General features: G+C 40.5%; 1 protein-coding gene across 1 annotated transcript; it reads right to left on the bottom strand.

Annotated features, from left to right (window-relative positions):
- Positions 1 to 10,752: 10,752 nt before the first annotated feature.
- Positions 10,753 to 21,276, bottom strand: CA3 (carbonic anhydrase 3). The gene is made up of 7 exons (XM_055303534.1): positions 21,162 to 21,276; positions 20,157 to 20,354; positions 17,876 to 17,994; positions 15,816 to 15,908; positions 14,718 to 14,780; positions 13,563 to 13,718; positions 10,753 to 11,757 (listed from the first exon to the last, which is right to left on the bottom strand). Exons 1-7 carry the CDS (start codon positions 21,193 to 21,195, stop codon positions 11,638 to 11,640), a joined length of 783 nt encoding a protein of 260 aa, XP_055159509.1. The 5' UTR covers positions 21,196 to 21,276; the 3' UTR covers positions 10,753 to 11,637.
- Positions 21,277 to 21,897: the final 621 nt, after the last annotated feature.

Here is a 21,897-nt window from a genome sequence, read left to right as displayed (position 1 = left end):
AAAAATCTTGAGGTCTGTGTTCTAATTATGATCATGAAAAGAGCTTCTAACATCTTAATCTTGGTAAAAATATAAAATAAAATGGAAAAAAAGAAAAAATAATAAAATAAAATGGAGAAGTGCTTTTCCTCCCCAAAAGTAAAGATACTGTTAATATATTGCACAAAGTGAGATATCCATGGTTTATTAATGTTTCACCACAAAACCAATAAGATAATAAAGAGCCAGTTAGCCTCATGTTTGTTACAATATCTATGGGGGCTCAAGAGCCATTCCCTTCCTGGGGCTCTTATAGGTCTTTACACACACATCCCTCTATCATAGTATTTGTGACACAGTATTCTAATCAGACACTGTATCAGAGTCGTCAGGTTGTAATCCACCACCCCAAAAAGCTGTTGGCTGCTCATTTGTAAAGGAGAAATGATGATACCCACCCAGCTCAGAGTTGTTGAGGATTCAGTTACTACAAATCACCTGTTACATGAAGGCATTCCGTAACTCGTGGCTATTCAGTTCTTCCCAGTGCTAAGCAGTTAGAATATAATGTAATGAACACAGAATTAAATACCTGGGCAAGGTTTAAGGGAATAAGTAAGGAGGATGATCTTCCAGCAATACAAGGGTTTTTGTTGGGGGGATAGAGGAGGGCTTGGGTCATGGAGATGTCCACTCTAGCACACTGGCATATTTGTTTTTCTTATTAAACTGAGCTATATCCCATTATTCACTTTGGCATCCTGGGCACCTACCACATTTTTGTTACCTGAGCCCGAGGCCACAAGTAGGAACTACCCAAGAATTCTCTTTGAAATTATGTAGTCACTAATCTAAATGTAGGTAACCTCGGTTTCTCTTTACAGAAATCGGTCACTTAAGAAATAACATTGTGCTGAAATTAGACTTGCTTTTGAGTCGGGGCTAATTAATCAGTCCTCTGACCTCGGTCAGATTGCTCGGTCTTGCAAAGATTCAGTTTCCTTACGTGTAAAGCTAGGATATTAATGATATAGAGGTGTGGTGAGGACTGTAGGAGATAATTCATACAAAGGATTTTTAGCACAAAGCCAATAATGAGCTCAATAAACATTAGTTATCATTATTACTATTACATGTTTTTGAGGTCCATTTACATGCCTAATGTTTTTTAGGGACTACATAAGCCAGCAAAGCTTTAGTCATCTATCTGTTCATTCATTCAGCGAATCTGTCAAGTACTATAATGTGCCAGGCATCAGCACAGGGGGTACAGCCAAGAACCAGAGCAACAGGATCCCTGCCCTCGTGGGAGCTTACATGGGATGGGGATGGATGCGGGCAGTATACAACATATAAATAAGCAATCAAAAAGAGTGAATTTCCAACAGTGGTAATTACCGCAAAGAAAATAAAACAGGAATGAGGTAGAAAATTAAGAGGGGGAGGATGCTACTATAAAGGCAGTCAGGGATTATGGAAAATCTAGTGAAGAAAGTGCCATTTCAGGAACCATTCAGGAGATCTAGGGAAAGATGTTTCAGGCAGAGGAAACAGTAAGTGGAAAGGCCCTGGCTGAAGACATTTCTAGAACAGAAAACTTGTGCCTGGAGCATTGTGAATGAGGACGGACAAGGGATCTGCAAAGCCTCACAGACCGTGATACCAGGGAAGGATTTTATACCAATTGCATAGGGAAGCCACCAGGAGGTTGTAAGAAAGGGAATGATACAGACGGCAACAATAGAGTGTTTCGGAAGGAAAGGGAGTTTAGAGATTTATGTGATCTAATTCTTTATTCTATAGATGAAGAAGCCAGCAGAAGTTCCCAGAATGCTTCTTGCTGTTCCCCCACTTCCTTGCCTTTGATCATCTGACAACGACCTTTCACAAAAAGATCCAAACTCCTCTTCCTGACATATAAAGCCACTTTAATCCAGGCTCTGGCTTTTCTCTCTTTCTTGACATTCTTCTACATGGCATATGGGAGGCAATATCTCACGGTAACCAAGGGCCAAGGTTTTGTGAGTCCGGATTTCAGCTTCCAGGACTTACCTGCTATACAACCTTGGATGATTGACTCCAACTTCCCAAGCCTCAGTTTCCACATGTGGAGTGTAAAAGGGGATACACTGGGCTGTTAATGTTAAATGGACTAAGTTGCGTGACTTAGTCATGTAAATTAGCATGATGCCCGATATGCGCCTGCTGCTCCATTAGGATTCTTCTCCTTGCAGCAGAGACATAGGATTCTGTGATGACAATCAACTTTGTGAGAAGACAGACCTGAGTTCAGATTCTCCTTCAGCACTTACCTGTACCTCCTTAGGCAAGCTAAGTAATCTCTCCGAACTTCACTTCCTTATTTGTAAATTGCAGGGTGGCGGGGAGGTGGCCAGGTGAGAATTAAAGCTCTGGGTCAGGTGGCTCAGCGGTTTAGCGCCTGCCTTCAGTCCGGGGTGTGATCCTGGAGTCCTGGGATCAAGTCCCACATCGGGCTTCCTGTGGAGCCTGCTTCTCCCTCTGCCTGTGTCTCTGCCAGTCTCTCTGTCTCAAATAAATAAATAAATAAATAAATAAATAAATAAATAAATAAATAAAGCAAGCTCTGGGTCATTATGGTGAGAACTAATGTCTGGAAGATAACCACTTATGACTCTGGCACTTTTTCAAAATTGAACAAATAAATCGTTATAGTACTTCCTATTATAAAATAATAGATTTTCTTTTCTGTTTCTCTAACTTACATGAAAACAAATCACATTTACTTAGTGAACATTTTTGGAGTTCCTACTCTTAAAAGAATAACATTTACTGAAAACTGATTATGCTTCAAGCATGGTTCTAAATGTCTCACATAGGCCTACTTCATAGCCAGGGACACTGAGGCATAGATGTAAGTCCATTTGCCCCAGGTATCCACTAGGAAGTGATGAGCCAGGCCTGAAACCAAGTAATCCTACTTCAGAGTTCAAGCTTTTAGCAAAGAGCCTCACTGAGGGCTGGCTATGTGCCTTTAAGGAGTGTATAAAGGCTTCTTCCTCACGATGTTGTAGTAAAAATGCACGAGGATTACATCTCAGTACTACTCTGTAAAACAGAAAGTTATATCAACATCCTGCTCATTTTGAGGGTCTCCTATCAAACCGCTGCTAACCATGAAAGTGGCAGGAAATAGCACTAACTCCACATCCACTGAACAGATGAGTTCACCTCCTTTGCTAAACTGCTTTTCAGCCTTCAAAATTTAGTTCCTCAAGGTGTCTCTGTTTTTTTATGACAACTTGCAGCATTTAAACTTTTCTAGAAATAATTAAATTCATTTAGGTTTTAAGAGGAGTTAGGGAATTCAAACATTGCTACCAAGTTTCAATTTCAACCAGAACTAGGATGGAAATATTAAAGGGAACAGTTACACTAAAAAAATGCAAATTTTTAATGTTGTGCGATTGCCACCACAGGGAGCACCAAGAAATATTCAGTTTAATAAGAATAAAAGTCTATCTCAACTCAGAGCCTTGGTTCTCGGCAGAAGGCAATTTTGCCCCACACAAGACCTAGACAATATCTGGAGACATTTTGATGGTCACAACTAGGACTGTGTGTGTGCTGGCGTTCAGGAATGCCACTACACGTCTTACAATGCATGGAACAGCCCCTTATAACAAAGAATTATTCAATCTAAAATGTTAAAAGTACCAAGATCGTGAAACCCTGCCTTAAGAGTATCTGTAAGATTATGCTTTTGTGGAAGGTCTGAAAAGGAATTAGATATGTTTCCAGCGACACAGGAGCCCTACGACAGCTTTGCCCATACTATGCCCTCACTGATTTGTTGTTGTTGTTGTCTAGACCAGATAGAAAAGAATAAAATCCCATCCCTGTACCTTAAGGTCATTGCTTATTCACTTTGCTTCAGCATATTCCCACTGATGGCTTTCCTACCAAAATTGTGAGAGCTTGATTTGGTTAATGGTAGCTTCATCACATGATGGAACTTCTCTTTGGCTTATAAATCACCACGCTGTACGTGGAAAGTTTTTACTTCCTTTTAGAAACAAGAGCAATCAAATATTTTCCATGCAAAGGGAATTGTAAGCATTGCAAGTAAGTTTTTCCTCCTGACCAAGGGCAACCATCAGGATTCAGCAATGTCATAAACTAGAGGCAAAACACACTTTCCCTCCCCAAATTATCCTCTTCTACCTCTACCCTCAGCTAATCCCTACTTGGTGAGACAGTGAGAAAAACAGTGGCCCAACTCCGTGTAGAACCATAGAATAGAAGAAAGTTGCCAGCTGGCCAGAGACTGTGGAACCTGATCTTGTCAGAGGAAGGTTCCAAACCAGCTATCTCCATGGTGCAATGCATATACCCTGGGGGTGCACATGACAGGCCACTCCAGGGCAGGAAGAAAATGTGAGACTACTATGCATAGTTATTTTTTCACTCTCTAAAAATCTCTACTTTGCTTATATTTTATAATACATATAATAGTACAACACTGTGTGTGTATTATTTATTTTTAGAAACGCTATATTGGGGGTTTGTGCCCTAAAACTGTGCCCTAATGGCCTGAATCATCCAAAAGCAGTATGGAGTCCATTGCTGGCCTAGAGGCCCAGGTGACCTAGAGCCTTGTTTTGTGGGTTGCCTGTACTCCAGGTTCTGCTATCTGTTCTTTCTTTCGAATGGCATTGATATCACTATTGAACATATATTTCGTGCCCAGTGTGCTGGGTGCCGTGGTCACGCCTGATAAGCCCTTCCTTTCCCTGGTCACAGCCATGTTTAGTACAATTTCTTTTCTGCAATGTTTAGACATTGCCTTTTTCTTTTTCTTTTTTTTTTTTTTTCTTCTCCTTGATGGCTTCTCGGTAGTTCCTTGATTTACTTTTCTTTCTTTCTTACTGGGTACACTTTTGAAAAGCATGAAATCCTTTCAAAAAGGTTTCTTTAGTCACTTGCATATACTTTTTAAATTATCTATCAGATACTGTATGGTTTTTCCCAGCTAAAAGCACTGCCCTGTGAGCAAGTTGCAAACTTTGTTCTTTACTCGTTGTGGTTATATCATAATTCCTCTGAAACTCCTCTACCCCTCTGAGGGCCTAATCAATGTTTCATACCAATTAAGCTGCTAAGGCAAAGGGCTTAGTACACTTGGCAATCTTGACAACAGGCCCTGTTCTAGAGAAACCAAATTAAAAGGAGGAAATGAGAACTTCTCTGATGAAAATATTCCTTTAAATAAAAAAAATATTTGTAATAGGCAGCCAGAAATTTACATATCAAATTATGAGTTTGAGCCACAATATACCACCCACCCCCAACCACAACCAACAACCAAAATGGAACCTGAGTCTGATTTCTGGTAAATTCACCATCCGAGTAAATGTTTTTCTCAAAGAATTCTCAACTATACTATAAGGTAAGCTCTGGGAAATAATTACAAGAATACCTATGTCTGTGTTGTGTGCATAGGACAGGAAATCTACCTGAGTTGACCATCTATTGATTAGGGTGGGCGGAATGTATCTGTTGAAGATGTTTATTGAATTTTCAAAAGTATCACACTTTGCTTACCTCTGGCCATGCCACAAGGATTTGAGCTAGGGAGAGTTATCTTTATTATGTATGTACTACTGCTATGAGCATCTTCACACAAAGCTGAATGAAATGGAGAACCAAAGTCACTAGTGAGAAAATTAAGGCAAACTCATAAAAGTTCAAGCAACACTAGTGTGAAACATGCCAGTTAGTATCAGCAAAGTCCAATGCCACAGGCTCCTTGCCAACCTACCTCCTCAGTTTGCACAGTAGAAGCACAAGTGCTTAACGAGATAAATATTCGGGTAGATGATCTTCTTTTATATCTCTTAAAACATGTCTCTTCTACATTAAGTTAGTTTTTAATATTGAAATTTGCAAATGATGAGTTTTGAATATATGTGATGTGAAACTGCTTCTCTTCTCCCATCATCACTCTTTTTACAGAGAAGCCTGGACTTAACAAAGAAACTCTTGAGTTCCTCCAGAAACTCTTGGAAATACCAGTCTCTGACATTCCCAGGATGATGGCATAGGTCCCATCAACTCATGGTCTTAAACGGACATTCAATATTTTAAGATTCTTATTGCCCCATCCATCCTTCCATCCATCCATCCATCCATCTGTCCATTGCTCCCTCCCATCAACAAATACTTTTTGAGCGCTGACTAGATTCCAGATACTGTGTTAGTTCTGGGTCCTCAGTAGTATAACAAGACAGATGAACTTCTTATCCTCCTAAAACCTCCCCATCCCTATTGCTCATCACACACACACATTACATTATATATATGCATGTACGCATGCACAATGCTTCACATCAGCCTACATTACAGATAGAATGTAGAAATATTCTTGTTACTCCTAAGATTGGCTCCCGGTGCAAGAACCAGACCCCTACATGTTCACTGAGCAGCAGGCTCCTTATTGCTGACTTTCTGCTGGCCCCTTTACCCCCTCAGTTCTCAGTTCTTCCCCCTGGCTGGGCCCCGATCTATGCCTATGCTGCTTGGCTTGTATCATCACCCTACCCTTGCCAGGCCCACTCTTTGGGGTCTCCAGGGAATGCCTTAGGTCCTCCATTAAAGCAAGCACACAGAGGAGCAGAAGTGTGAATTTTATTAGCCAAAGTTGCATAGTATTTTCAAACACTTCCACTTGTAATATACTTCCATGGAGTCAAGTGTCCCTGGGGGAATGACTTCTCTTGAACAAATGTGTTTAGAACCATCCAAATTTCATATGAGTTGAGTGCGTATGATAGAAATTTTTGGACATGTTGAAACAGAGAATATGTGCATTTAATGACCAAAATGTTTTCCCTGAGTTTCCAGCCTTCTCTACCTGGAAATAATTTGAATACAAGGGAGAATCTGATTTTCTGTTTACTGCACAGAGTTGATTCTCACCTGGCTAAAATTAGCTTTTAAATCACTGGGTTTTATGCCTCTGCAGTGCACTTGGTCCCCTGTGACTGCACAGTTAGACTCGCTCTTACTCCTGCTGATTACCTGTGATTATCTAGCTGGTCAAGTTGTCAGGTGGCTGCCATTAAACACCTTCGAATCTAAAGTAGTTCATCAGCTCTCAAGTCATCCATTCCCTTGATCCTAGATTTTATGCCTACACTGTTTTATTTCCTTTTATAATTGGAGTTGAGTCACCCCCAAATGGATAAACTCTCCTCCCAGGTTCACTTAACGCACCTCATTTAGGATCCTGATTTTATGACATGCCCAGACAAGACCCAAATTAATGTCATGGCAGGAGACTTTCTGTATTTACAATTAGGATAGATTTTCCACTTCATGCAGCACTCCAAGGGACTCTATCCTGCCATTTCAAAGTCAGTAAAGCAGAATGAATGCCTTAGTTTTCCCACCTCCTCTCTTTGGTTTATTTTCTGGTGTTTTGCCACTCATACACTTCCTCAGGTAAGGAACAGAGCTCCTGGAACAGAACCTTCCTCAGAAAAAATTCTCTGTCATCCTCCCAATCACTCCTTTGAGCATCATGCTGGTTTCTAATGTGGCCACATCTTGATTTTCTGCTACATGGGATGGGATGGGGCAAGAGTTATTGTCATTGTCAATGCCAAGCAGAGAGGAAATCCATTAGGGGAGCCCTTTACTGTAACGACTTTACCATCATCTGAATTAAGATGTGGACTCATGCTGTTACTAATCGATACATGAAGAAAAAACATGATTTTAGATGCCGAATAAGCCATTAGAGTTTTTCCTGGTTGAAGTAAAATTAAGTTTCCAAAGAGAATTAACCCCTATTGAGAGTTTTACTATATGCTACAATAAATATTCTAAGGAGCTATATGTACCAACTCATTTAATTCTTAAAAACAAACAAAAAACCCTCTGAGCAAGTACCATGATTATTTCCTACTCACAGATGAGGAGACTGAGGCCAGAGAAATGAACTTGCTCGAAAGCACATATCCAGCAAGTGTTGTGTGACTTGCACCCAGGCCTCCGGAAGACTGAACAGGGCTAAAAAATGTTTGCTTCTCATTTATTTTGGTTTGGGTTCAACAACTACCAAACTTGAATCTCTAAGGGCTCACTTTTGGCTTTTAAAATCCTCAAAAATAAGAAACCCTCGCCATCTTTTCGATAGATATTAATGGTTAATATTAAACATCTGAGAAAAGGAAAAGGAATTTTCTGGATTAAAAAAAAACAACAACAAGCAAACAAAACCCCTTATTGCTCTGCAACAGCCTGCCTTTTCATTTCAAAGTCATTTTTGTAATTATTTTGCTGCCATCTAGTGACCCAAGTGAAAATTAAATACATACAGGATTTTTGCATTTTCATTTTCATTTTAAATCTGTGAGTGCTAGCTTAGGGATAGTTTTTAAAAATCATTAAATTTTCTTATATTAAATCTGAAAAATTTTATAATTTTAATTTTTAAGGATTATTTATTTGAGAGAGAATGTGTGCGTGAGCGGGGAGGTGGGAGAGCGGGGTTGGGAAGAGGGCGAGAAAATCCCAAGCGGACTCTGCTCAGTGAGAGCCCAGCAAGGGACTCAACACCAAGTTTGATCCCATGATCCTGAGATCACGACTTGAGCTGTAACCGGTCCCATGCTTAATCAACTGCACCACACAGGCACCTGTTTTCTTTTCTTTTTTTATTTTATTTTACCTCTTCTCACTTGTTCTTCCTCAACTAAAATAATATTTTTGCTCATGTCCAGAATTCCTCTTTAGTATAAATATGAAGACATTCAAAAAGAAAATAAAATCTAATTTATTTATGTGGTCTCTGATGTGGTTTAGGATTCTATTTGCTTTATAACAATTTTATTTGTGCCAATTTTTTACATGTATCCAAGCCAGTTTATAGCTGATCAATTTCATCCATGTTTATTTAATTACCCAAATGAGTAAAGTTAGGCATTGAAATCTGAAGTTTTACATATCCTATGTAGAATGCTTCCCAATGGGAATCCAATGGGAATCCAATTCAAATATTGGATTCATCTACATAAATATTCACTGATTGCACATAAAAAGTTTTGGATCAGTGGTCATGAATATTTACCTTCTCATAAGTATATTGTCCGCCCATTAAAGGAGTAAGATTATATTTGCATACCCTATATTCAGTAAATTCTTATTGATTATGTGCCATTCATAAACTCTTAAGAATACGGTTATCTGAATATTCTGACACACTTAATTCAAATTAGTTTCTGTTCTATGTTGACGTTTAAAAATATCTACAGTGACTACATCCTAAAGAACAAAAGTTGGCAGATGCTGAAACATGTTCAGCACACCTCCTAGCCACGTCCCCTCTACAGGTTGTGTATGCCAGAGGTGCAATTTTTGGGGATCTTATGCGTGATCGTGAAGATGATCCCTCCGTTGAATAAGGACATAAGTGTGGTTTCAATATCCCAATGAACATGTATAATAACTCAGCATTTTGAGTGCAGGGAGAAATTTGAAGTTTTAAGTTGGGTGATAATTGTGAGCATTGGCAAAGACTCAGACTGGAAGGAAAAATATGTTCCAACAGGAAAGCTGTCACCTGAAGCTAAAGAGAACATTTTCCCAAGGAGGTCTAAAGTAAATAAGATGAGCAAAAACAAGCATTAGTCTTCATTGTGTAGAGTAACTGGTTATTCAAGAAGATGAGTATTTGCCCTGGGGTTATCTATGTTCATCACATCATTTATTCACCAAATATTTTTGAATGCTTCTAAAGTGCCAGGCATACTACTAGGCAATAAGGGGAATAACAATTTATAAGACTCACATCTGCACACTCATGGAACTCATGGTCGAGGGAGATAGCCTCTCTTGATTGGACGTTTTCCCTTAAAACAGTTCTAGCCTTGTTTAGCTATGTTCTTGAATAAGGACCACTGTAGCTGGTTTTAAGTTCTACGTTCCTCTCCCACACTGAGTGTATCTTGGGTGCATTTTTACAGTGCTTTCAGCATTACTAAGTATCCTGAGAGAATCAGCTGGTATATTACCACTAATTGATGAAAGCTCCACACCTCCTAATTTCAAGGGATTTAATTAACACATCCAGTTCGCACTGACCAACCTGGTTTTACTTCACCCAAGTGGTAATCTATTAAATAACTTTAGTCTCTAGGGCTTTGTCACATGAATTGACTTCCAGCATCACAGGACTCTCCTGACCCAATACCATTTTCATTCGTTAGGATGATGAAATTATTGTTGTCATTTTCTAACATAAGTTAACATACTAGCCAGTGATGTGATAAAAGACATATTAAAGGCATTAACTGCAAAGTTAGACTTTATGTCTAAACATATTAAATGTTTTGAAGGTCTCAATGTATGGACTTTTATAGTATTAGACTAGTGCCATCCCAATGCACATTTTAAAAAATAGAAGCATAAAAGCTACAGTCTGACTTGATTCCATGCCCTTAAGTAGCAACCATGGTACTGGGATGGACCCCGGAATCCTAAATCAGCCTTAAGGCTTCTGGAAACCAGTCCACACTCTCGAATATATGGCCACACATCCCTCTTCTCAAGTCTGCTATTTTCCCCCAAGGACCTTCACTGATTCTTAGCCACCCTGTGAGGAATGTAACATCCAATTAAAAGCAGAACCTGTGTGTTATCATCACTCTTCAGTTATAAACATAGACTTATAAATTCTGCCATTTTTAGTTTTATTCCATTACTGCCATTTAGGACCTTTTTCTTCACTAAAAAAACACAAGAAAATTTTTTTCATTCATGTCTTTATTAGTTTTGATGATCAGTACAACTGCTTTTACTTCAAGTGCAGCCATTCACGCCTTCGTGTTCTAGGAATTATTATTCCACCCTCAAATTAGAAAGATATCAGAGGCAATTTTTAACTTAATACGCATGCAAAAGAGAAAAGTAGTAAAATTAAAAATAAATGGCCCTCCTTCAGGTAAAGAAAAATGTTACGATAAAGTCAACCATCTTTTTATGAAGAAGAAATTCAAATATTGGATCAAATTTTTTAAACTCTTGGATGAATGTGTTTTCCTTTTGTTGACGATCAAAACCAGGTAATCTTTACAGTAGCTAAAATTGTAATAAGTAATGGATCCCTTGGTTTTATTTAAGGATTAAAATGCATCTTTTCATTGCTCCGTGTATATAGACATTTAAGTGTCTGCCTTATATTTAATTCAGATTCCTTCCTTCGCTCTGCAATCTTCATACACATCTGCTTCTATATATAGAATTACTCATTATGTCTTTAAGATGGACAACTCAAAATATAGAAAGAATAAAACTGAAGTTCTGTGAAATTTAAGATGACAGAAAAAAATGGTGCCCAATACCCATTTTTCTAAAACTTTCCTCTTTCACCTGTTTCTTCTTTGAAACCTTACTAACAATGCTACTTTTATAGGAAAGACGATTATTACAAAGGCCAAATGCTTTCGTATTATCTTGTCAAACGTAACTTTGGTTTCTCAATGATTGCACTCTTGCATACATTGCTCAGTGTGAAAAACTGAAGCATACTTGGAGTAAGGAGCACCAAAAGGAGACAAGGAACCAAGCTCTCCAATGGCAAGTTTCCTTTCCTGAAGAGGGCAAGCTCCTGCAGCCTCATTTGAAGGAGGCTTTCACCACCCTGCCCTTGATAGGCTGGGGAGGGCGCCAGTTCCCCACCAGGGGCACTGGGGGTTCATTCTCAGCACTGGAGAAGAGGCTCCGCAGCTTTGCCATCTGCAAGGGACAAGGGAAAGCTGTCAGCATGACGTTCAGACCAAGTGGACATAGGCTACATGTGACAGAAACTTCTGGCTTTTACTTTTTAAAAAAAAAAATTTTTAAAGATTTTGTTTATTTGACAGAAAGAAAGAGAAAGAGAGCACAAGCTGAGGTCATGGCAGGCAAATGGAGAGGAAGAAGCAGGCTCTCCCCAGAGCTGAGAGCCTGAAGTGGGCTCCATCTCAAGACCCCAGGATCATGACCTGTCCCAGGACCCCAGGATCATGACCTGAGCCAAAAGCATACGCTTAACCAATGGAGCCACCAGGTGCCCCAAATTTCCGCTTTTAAAACAAGACCAGCAAACCACAAAACCCGTTGGTCCAGAATTATCTGGATAGCAGTTCCTGCATAATATAAACCTTTTCTTTATTTGTAAAATACATTTTTCTTCATTTTATATAAGATCCTCATGCCCTCTGGTCAAAGTGTTTGCTCCTGAGTTCTGAAGCAATTATTTTAATTTGGTGGGTCAGTATGAAGCATATACTTTATGTAGGAGGGCAATATCAGTGCAAATAATAAGCTTAATTGGCCTTCATTGTAGAAGTTTATGGAGTCTCTTTTTAACAAGAGAAAGAAATTAGTCATGCTGTACTTAAAATTTTAAGAACATTTTTGAAGATTTTTTTTCTTAAGGGAGAAGAATTTAGGAAGTTATCATCAGTACTATATCTCTACATGAAAATGTTTTTAGCTTTCTTCTTAAGAAAACTTCGTTCCTCTTTCAAAATACGTATATGAGTGAACCTATTAAATCTGATATTTTGGATATACTACATGTTGCTAATTGATTTTAAATTAAAAAGAAAGAAAGAAGGAAAGAGAAAGAAGAAAGAAAAAGGAATGAAAGAAGAAAGAAAAAAGAAAGAAAGGAAGAAAGAAAAAGAGAAAGAGAAAACACTTCTAACTTCATGAAAAAAATCTGATCTTTTGATAAAAATGATCATATGTACTTGAGCCTGTAACTGGCAACAATAGGAATACTCCTGTCTTAAGTAAGGGAGACATACTGGTAAACTGACTTTAAAAATAGATATACATGATCTATGGTGTGGATTTCCAAGTTGTCCACTTGCTTTAATCAGTTCTTCTCCATATCCCTGCTCACACATTTTTTCCCAGTCTTTCCTTGAAAGTCTCTTTGACAAATGTTGCAAGGACATTCTTTAGATGAATACTAAGAAGAAAGGCCTGAGCAACGAGGTTAAGAGGTATTGGAAACAGACAGACACTGGAATCTCAGCTCCTCAGATCAGCTGTGTGATCATGAGCAAACTTAACCTATCTGAACTTAACCTATCTGAACCACGACTTAGGTATCTGTAAAAACTGGAAAAAAAAAAAACTAGAAAAAAATCATATGCAGCTCACAGGGTTGTTAAATCCCTTCCATTAGTATCCTTGTCCCCAGGGCCTGTATTTATAATCTCCTACCAGTGCTTAGCATTTGGAGGGAGTTCCAAATTAACAAAGGCTAATTCATTTTAATGATCTAAACCCTTATGTGTTTCTAGAGCATAAACTCAGTCACTGTTGAGGATGACAACCACCTTCAATGATCTGTGTTTATCCTGGTACTTTTGGAAGCCAGATTTTAGAAAGTTGAGCAAACTGACCCTAATCAACTGGAGCAAACTCTGCAATGTCTAGTCATGGAGCTTTTCCGAAAGCATCTTCCATCTAGCATCTCTATCATACAGCCCCTCAGCGATGCAAGTTCGTCTGTACTCAAGGCTTTTGCCTGGGGCTGTGCTTACCTGGTCGGAGCTCACGGTCATGGGCTCCTTCAGCAGGAGCCACACGATGCACTCCTCGCAGGGCGGTGTGGTGAAGGAGCCGTGATAGGTCCAGTAGTCCCGGCAGGCCGGGAACAGGCAGGATGGGTCAAAATTTGTGAAGGGCGCCTCTTTGCCCTGGTAGAGAGCAGGGCAGGGTGAACAGGTGCACCCATACTGCCCACCCCCAAGGGGCTCACCACTTTGTGAGGATGGATTTCAAGTGCAATAGAGAAAAATGGAATTTTTTTAAAAAAAATTTAAGTAGCCCCCACACTCACCATGGAGCCCAAGTCGGGTCTTGCACTCAGGACCCCGAGATCAAGACCTGAGCTGAGGTCAAGAGTGGGACCTTAACCGACGGGTCACCCAGGCACCCCAAGAAAAACAGAACTCTTAAGCAAAGTTCATGCCTTTCAGAACTAAAAGTCAAAGGGGGGAGGCCAGTTTATGTTATGACTTTGGCACAGTCATTGTAACATTTTATTCCCTATTAACTGTCAGTAGAACTATAATTGCGCACTTCTCAAGAAAAAGAGAACTCACATCTCACCGGAACAGAAATATTTCATATAAGTTAATGCTTAGTTCTCAATGATAAAAAAAAAAAACAAGCTTGCTTGAATATTATATTCGGAATACTTTTTCTGGTGGTAAAAATAGCATTTGATTAGAACAGTTCCAAAGGCTTTTAAAAGGAGTCTGTTAATTAGAAGAGTCTACTGTTAAGATTTAAAATATAAAGATGTCACCCAGGAGAAAGAGGGCAACAGCAGGACCCAAATATTTAGTACTTCTGCACATGTGTGCATGCGTGTGTGCGTGTGTGTGTGAGTGTGTGTGTGTGTGTGTGTGTGTGTGTGTTGGGGAGCAGAGGATGACCATTCAACTTCTCTTACAACCACATCATTAAGAAGGTCATTATCTGACAGAGAATTTAATAAGCTGATATATGTGAAATTGCACTAAAAAATCATAAACCACACAAATAGAACGGCATTTGTTTGTATACATTTGCTTAGCATATTCATCAAACTTTGTAACCCTTTAAGTGGAACAAATACACTTGAAAATGTAAAAATAAAAAACGGACATACCCTGCTTTATGTTCTAGGAGGGAACATGATTTATTTTTACCTTTGTCTTAACTTTGTCCAATGCATCAAGGAACAGCTGGAACTCGCCCTTCTCACGTCCTATCTGTAAGTAAATCAAAAGCCAATAATTATATTTTTCCCTTCTCCGTAATTGATGATTGTCTTGGAAACTGACTTTGATCCATCCATCTGCAACTAGTGTTTATAAATCTGCAAGAATATCTTGTACAAAGCAAAAAACAGAAGTTTATTTCTCCCCTAAGATCTTAGGGTATATATTTTCTGGACTAAATTTAGATTCCAGGCCTCTGAAGCACAAAACCACAAAATTACATGTTGATTTATTTCTATGTCCTTGACCTTCCCTGCAGTCATTCTACTTTTTTTATTTTTTTTTATAGAATTAAGCTAGGATGGATTCAATGTATGTAAAGCTAAATTTATTTTCTTCCAGTACAGACCCTCTCCATTTCCTGTTGTGTTGCATTCAATCACTGAAAATGACCCAATGAGTTCAGGACATAAAACAAATTAGGTCATTCAAAAAGAAAGAAGCTAGATTTTCACCTCTGGCTTAAAATCTAGATTATGTTACCGCTAAATTCATGTGTTAATGACACTAAGTCCACTTTAAACTAAAGTTGGCCCAACAACACACACATTCCATGTGCTATCTTAGCCTGGGATCATGTGAGTGGTAGCCACCCTAAGCTGAGGGGATGTCCAGCCAGGAACTTGGCATCACAGTGGTTCCCAACATGGGCTTTTCTGGTTTCCAGTGCAATCGAAATAGAGTAGCAGGAAGGGATAATGAAACAATGCTGCTTTTGCCCTCCCCAGCCCTATAATAAGCTCCTTCCAAGGCTCTGTCTCCGTTGCCCCTACACACACTCACACACTCATTCTTGAGAGAATTTAGAAGAGTTAGGGGCACTGACATATGGCAAAAGGTACACTTGGAAGGAAGGGCTAAATATTTTGAGCTGACTTTACCAGACATATCTTGATTAGTTGATTGAGTAATGACATTCATTCCTCTCTCCCCTTTACATAAAAGGAAGGAATGAAACTCATGTTATCCTAACCACGGATAAGGAACAAAGTTTTGACAGAGAAACGTAGTCAATTTTTACCTTACCTTCAGGAAAATACCAACCACAGCTATCCCGTCAGGTTGCTTGAGAGCTCCTCCATAAGTGTTATACTTTGGATTCCAGTGAACCAAATGAAGCTGAAACCACAGAATACAGGTTATGAGGTAAATTTCTCGAGTAAGAAAATGAGTATAAAATTATTCATAATAAACCTGATCATTTTACAAATCTAAAGTTGCCGAGCACTCTCATGGGAAGTTGATAGAATTCTAAATATTAACAGGCACTATTTTGGTGACATTTTTAATGGTACAACTGAAAAGTGTATGAGAATATTACAAGTAGATCTAGAACTTTGTAATAAGTGGTGAAGCAACACCGAACTTTTGTGAAACTAATTCAAAATGTAGTTTCGTACAACATTACTCCTTTTTCTAACAAATCAAACTGTGAAACGCAGAGTGATAAGCAAGAAGCAGACAACATCCTAAAGTTACAATTTAATTGGGAAATGGGGAGAACAAACAATAGTAAAATTCTTGGGCATTTTCATATTTTCCTCCTTTTAGCAGCCAGTGGTTACTGGTGGTAACCTAACCTTAATGTAGAACACAGGTACCAGCTTAATTTTTATTTATTTATTTATTTTTTTTAGGTACCAGCTTAATTAGTCAAACTTCTCACATCGAGTTACACAGAATGGTAAGAGAATACAATAGTTCACAGCAGTCAAGAATATTGTATTCAAGACCAAAAATGTTGAGATAATCCCATGCCAAAGGCCAAAGAGGAAGCCATGCCCACAGTTGTAAGGAATACACCAAACAATTTCAGGGGGAAGTGATCCAGAGGGCGCTTTCAATCGTTTATTTATCCTGTCACTGGCTTTCTAGATGAGCTGTAGAAAAATGGAACGATCCTAGTGAAGTACTTTGGGTCTCCTGGAGTTTCATTTAAGCTACCTCAGCATGCTGCCTGAGGGAGTGAACACAAGTATCTCCGAGGTCCCTGTCCCAGCCCCTATGTTGGCCGGAGCCTAGGACCAGAAAAGAGTGTGGCAGTAAAAAACTGGAATGATCCTCACCTCTTGGGCATTTGTCACCTTTCACAGGCTTAGCTTTAGAAAAACAATATGCACTAGGCTTGTCTTATGTCCCTGTAATTTGCTGCCTTCATCTCAGCTACAAATCATGCTTTTCTTTACTGGGTTAACGGAGACAGTAGTATTTGCTCATATTAAATTGTAAGAAGTATTTGCTCATATTAAATTACCTATTCACTTGTGTGTGTGTGTAAATATATACATATATACAATCATACACACTATGTATGCACACCCTTCATTAAGAGATTAGAACAAAAGCATTAGCCAGAACTTCTAAATGCTATTTTTAGAGCACTATGTTCTTATAAAAGAAGCAGCCAAAGGGACTGGACAAGATGACAAATTCTGGGGACCCCTGGGTGGATTGGTCAGTTAGGCAGCTGGCTCTTGGTTTCGGCTCAGGTCATGCTCTCAGGGTCTTGGGACAGGGCCTCATGTAGGGCTCTCTGCTCAATGGGGAGTCTGCTTCAGATTCTCTCCCTCTGCCCCTCCCTGCTCTCTAGTGATCTTGCTCTCTCTAAAATAAATAAACCTTAGAAAAATAAAAAGGTGATAGACTCTGAAGCCCACCTACATAAGGTAGAGCACCAGGTTTAGCACCCAGCTTTGTGACTTTGTCAAGTAACTTTTCTGTGACTCAGTTTCCTCATCTGTAACCCATCTCATTGAGTTGCTGAGAGGATCAAATGAGTTAATATTTGGAAGCACTTAATAAATACTAGCTATCCTTATCTTTTCTGTTCTGTTCAGGACCTTGGCCTTTTTTTTAATTATGAAACTACCATCCGATTTCTTAATATAACCTTGACAATTTTCATACATGATACTCACTCACCTCCACTCTTTCAATCGTCTAGCCTAGAATATGCTTAAACTACTACAGCTCTTTTCACAACCTCAGGCTTGAAGGAAGGACAGTGGATGTGACTTTTTTGTTATTTTTCACTTTTCAGTTTTCACTTTGGGAGGCCCAGAGTGGGTCACGGCCATTCCTCCTACCTCTGCTGCATACTTGACTCCATCCACGGTGTGCTCAGAGCCGTGATCATCGGAGGCGCCCCAGTGAAGATGAAACTGGCGAAGCCGGTAGGGTCCAGTGAGAGGACCACCCCTCAGCACTGTGAGTCAGAGAAGCTAGGTCAACGGTGAATTCATGCTTTTTTTAGAGTCCTACTTTAAACAAGTTCTCTTATAGCCAAAGTTTGAAGGGCAAAAGTGGTCAATCTGCTGGGTAGATGATACTGTTCTCAAGCACACTGGTCTCTTACTCACGAAGTCTTGGGATATATCAAAATAAATGATTTCTCTTTTCTGTCTTGTTTCGTTTGCTTGTTTTATTATGTTTAAAATGTCAATATAACATCTATGATGATAAAATTAAAACAAAAGATGGGCAATAAGGATGTGGACAGTCAACAAATGAGTCGGTTGTGTGGTGCGGTGAGAAGAACATGACAGTTGAGAGCCAGACAGATGGAGGTTCAAATCCTAGCTAATTGTGTGATCTCAGGCAAGTTGCTAAACTTCTCTGAACCTGTTTTTGCTTCTCTATGAAGGTGATAATAATATCAACCTTTCAGAGCTGCCGTGAGGATTAAATGAGATTAAGGACTTTAAAGTGTTCATCACATTGCCCAATACACGAATCCCTGAGCAAATGTGAATTCCTTCCCCATGTCTTGCCTCCAACTCCACTCATCTTTAAGACTACAAGCAAGAGCTGTCGTCGACATCAAACTTAGACTGTGTCTATTCAAATGAGGTAAAATGACAAATTCAGAAATTTCTCAGGGAATCGATCAATGTGGATAACTAAACTAGATAATTCTTGGCAGCATTAATTTCTTTAGTTTGTTGTCCAAATACTTCAACCCATCACATTATTTTGATCTCACTTCATTCACCTGGAGAATGATTTAGAGGTCCAAATATTTTCTGCAAGACATTGGAAATTATGCAAAAATCCTAAAATCAAGATTTAGCAACATAAACTAGATCAAAACAGAATTCAGAGAGTAACTATTCCAGAAAGGATTGACCAACTATTGGTGCTGAAAGGGCACTGAAAGCCACATACCATAAATCTAAAACAATAGAGCTAGACTTGTATGAGCTTGGTCATGTAGAAATAAGTGGTTTGATTCACGGCATTTTTCCAGTCCAAGCACTAGAACAGTTATTTTCTGGACATATGAGTCCAACTTAGGATAATTCATATGGAATTGTCCATATTTTGCAAGCAAAAATGGTATTTTCATGTGGTTCAACATAATAGGTACTATTTATTTTGCTGCATATCCTTCAGAATGGAACTTGATTTAAAGGGACAAAGGGAAAAAAGTAACAGTAACATGAAATTTTATTGTTTAAGAAAATATAAATTTCTATGATACTCATTACTGGGAGCCTCCTAATAAGTAGAGATTATGACACTCTTGCCCCTTACTATAACATCCTTGGGAATATTCATTTATATATATATCAATAAGGATAATTTTAACTTTTTTACAAATGTGGTTGTAAGAAAATGTATTCTTGTACATCAAGCACCAAAATATTAAAGATAGATTCTTTCTTACCTCATTTACAGTGAAATGAAGGATTTCTAAGTAGCCTGCTTTTATTTCACTGGTTTGCTTAATAATGTAGTAAAATAAAGAGTCTTTTAAAATGTGATTTTTCATTTTCGTGCAACACAAATCACTACTCACAAAATTGTCAGATACTTCAAAACCACTTGCCAAAAGGATTAATCAAATGAACCCCACTGAAGCATTGAAGGCAATCTTCCTGACTCATGCAATGACCTCATTCTCTCCCTTGGATTGGCCCCTACCCACACACCAGGGAGAGAAAGTGCCTACTTTGGGGTTTTACCCATGTTCCTTGCTTTGTAGAAAGGAATCTCTGCCACACATGGGAATGGGAACCTTGCTCTCCAGACTGTGGTCAGAAACCTCAGGTGTAGGCCATCCAAAATGACATTCAGTTGGCCTCATCGCCTTCTTATTAAGCCGCATTTCAAGAACTCATTGCCAGCTTTTAGCTTGGGCATGGGCCCATTTTGCAGCAGCGAAGTTGACCAGGTTAGAGAGAGAGGCATTCCTATTCAATGCATGAATATAATTCTTCATGACTAGAGCCAAACAGAATGTCATCTCCATTTTCAGAGATGAAGGGACCCCTCTTCCCACTAATTCTGTTACTGTATCCTAAGTCTAATTTTGCTGATACGGACATTGGAAATGTCTGTGGGCCTTTACCTAAGCGTCATACTTACTTGACCGATCATAAGTATCATCAAACACAACCCTGCAGGTCTTCCCATTGTTCAAGATGGTCTTGCAAGAGCCAGGATCATAAGAGGCCGACCACGGCAGCAGAGAAGGGTCATGCCTGATGTCTTTAGTATGCAGTTCGATGGGTGACTGGTTGTCTCCCTTGGCAATGGGGTAAAGTTCATGCCAGTGGTCAGGACCTAGGAAATCAAGTTGAGGAGATTTATGTATTTGGTGGCACATTCCAAGTCGTCTTTCTAACTGACCAAATCAGCAAAATACATGGAGGCTAGTCTGTGCTTATGAAAAGGTCTTGGATTTCAGCTTGGGCATGCCAATGCTCAGCATTTAAGACCTTTTCATAGTTTCCTTAATACTATACCTAGAAATATAAAGCATCTCCCTGTTTGCTCAAGAGTAGAACCTCAAAGGCTTATTTTTGAAGTGCGCTGCATCACCTGTTTTACCAATGCCATCTTCTACCATAAAGCTGGGATAAAATACCCTCAAAGCTGTGGTATTCAAAGCTCACCCCTATTTCTTTTACTGCCCGGTGAGCAAGGGAGCAGAAGCCAGCAGGCAGAGCAAGGATTCTGAAGCCACCACCAGGCTCAGAGAGGTTAAGTGCTTGCCCAGTAGTAGCTCAGGAGGAGTAAGGAACAATCAGAACTGGACCTGGTGTGTGTGTGTGTGTGGGGGGGGGGGGTCCTGACTTCTCAGTCAGAGGTAGTGTGACCCTGGGCACGGTACCCAGCCTCTCTCCGCACTTCTGTTGCTTCCAGTGGAAGTAACAAGGGCTCCAGGGAGAGCTAAATGAGATAAAGGTAAAAGGGTCAGCAGCTTAAGGCACTTGCTAGGTGCTCAGGCAATGTTGGTTTCCTTGGACTCTTCCCAAAGTTCCCCACGCACTCCCTGGGGTCGCGCACTTTCCGTGCAATGGCAGGGGATCCTCCGGCAGCATCCGGGACCAGGGCTGGGGCTGGGGGGCTGGGGGCTCCCCTACTCACCGTTGTGGCTGGCGTAGCCCCACTCCTTGGCCATGGTCGTCTCTGCGGGCCCTGGGCCGCCGCTCCCTCCTCTCCCGGGCTTCGCGCAGAGTCCCCGCGGAGCGCGCGCCTTTTATATAGGGCCCCCGCAGCCCGCCCGGCCTTATTAGGTCAGCGGGGGTGGGGCAGGGGGGCTGAAGTGGATTGGGGTGGTATTTGGGAGGCGGGGTGGGGGAAGCCAATGAATTCCGAGAGCTGGACAGCTGTGGGGCAGGGAGGAGGGGGGCGGAAGGAGGGCCCCCCAGCCCAGCCCACCCCACCCGGGGAGGGGAACCTGGGCCCGCGGCTCTCCTAGTCTCCCTCCCGCCCCCCCAGGCCGCGCTGCTGTCCTAAGGGGGGCGCCGCCGACGTGCACAAGTGCGGGCAACTCTGGCCCCATCCTCCCTCCCTCCCTCCTTCCCTCTTCCAGGCCTTTCGGGGCTGTTCCTGCAGGAGACCCGGGCGGCAGCTCAGCTCTGCAGCCGGGCGGCTATGCAGCCTCGCCTCGAGGTCTGCTTCCAGCGCAGGCTGCTTGCTTGCGGTCCCGGGCGCTCCGGGGACTGGATTCCGCGCCAGCGATCCGGTTACGGTAGCTGGAAAGAGCACGTCTGTTTGCCTGACCCGTGTCTGACTCCCTTGCAGGCAGCTTGTAAAATCTTAGGAGCAAGAGGATGGGGAGCAAGAGGCCGGGAGGGAAAATAACCTTAGAGAGATGGAC

This window comes from Nyctereutes procyonoides, unplaced genomic scaffold (assembly GCF_905146905.1).
Source record: "Nyctereutes procyonoides isolate TBG_1078 unplaced genomic scaffold, NYPRO_anot_genome, whole genome shotgun sequence".
NCBI classification, from domain to species: domain Eukaryota; kingdom Metazoa; phylum Chordata; class Mammalia; order Carnivora; family Canidae; genus Nyctereutes; species Nyctereutes procyonoides.
This window is presented reverse-complemented; position numbering and strand designations above follow the sequence as displayed.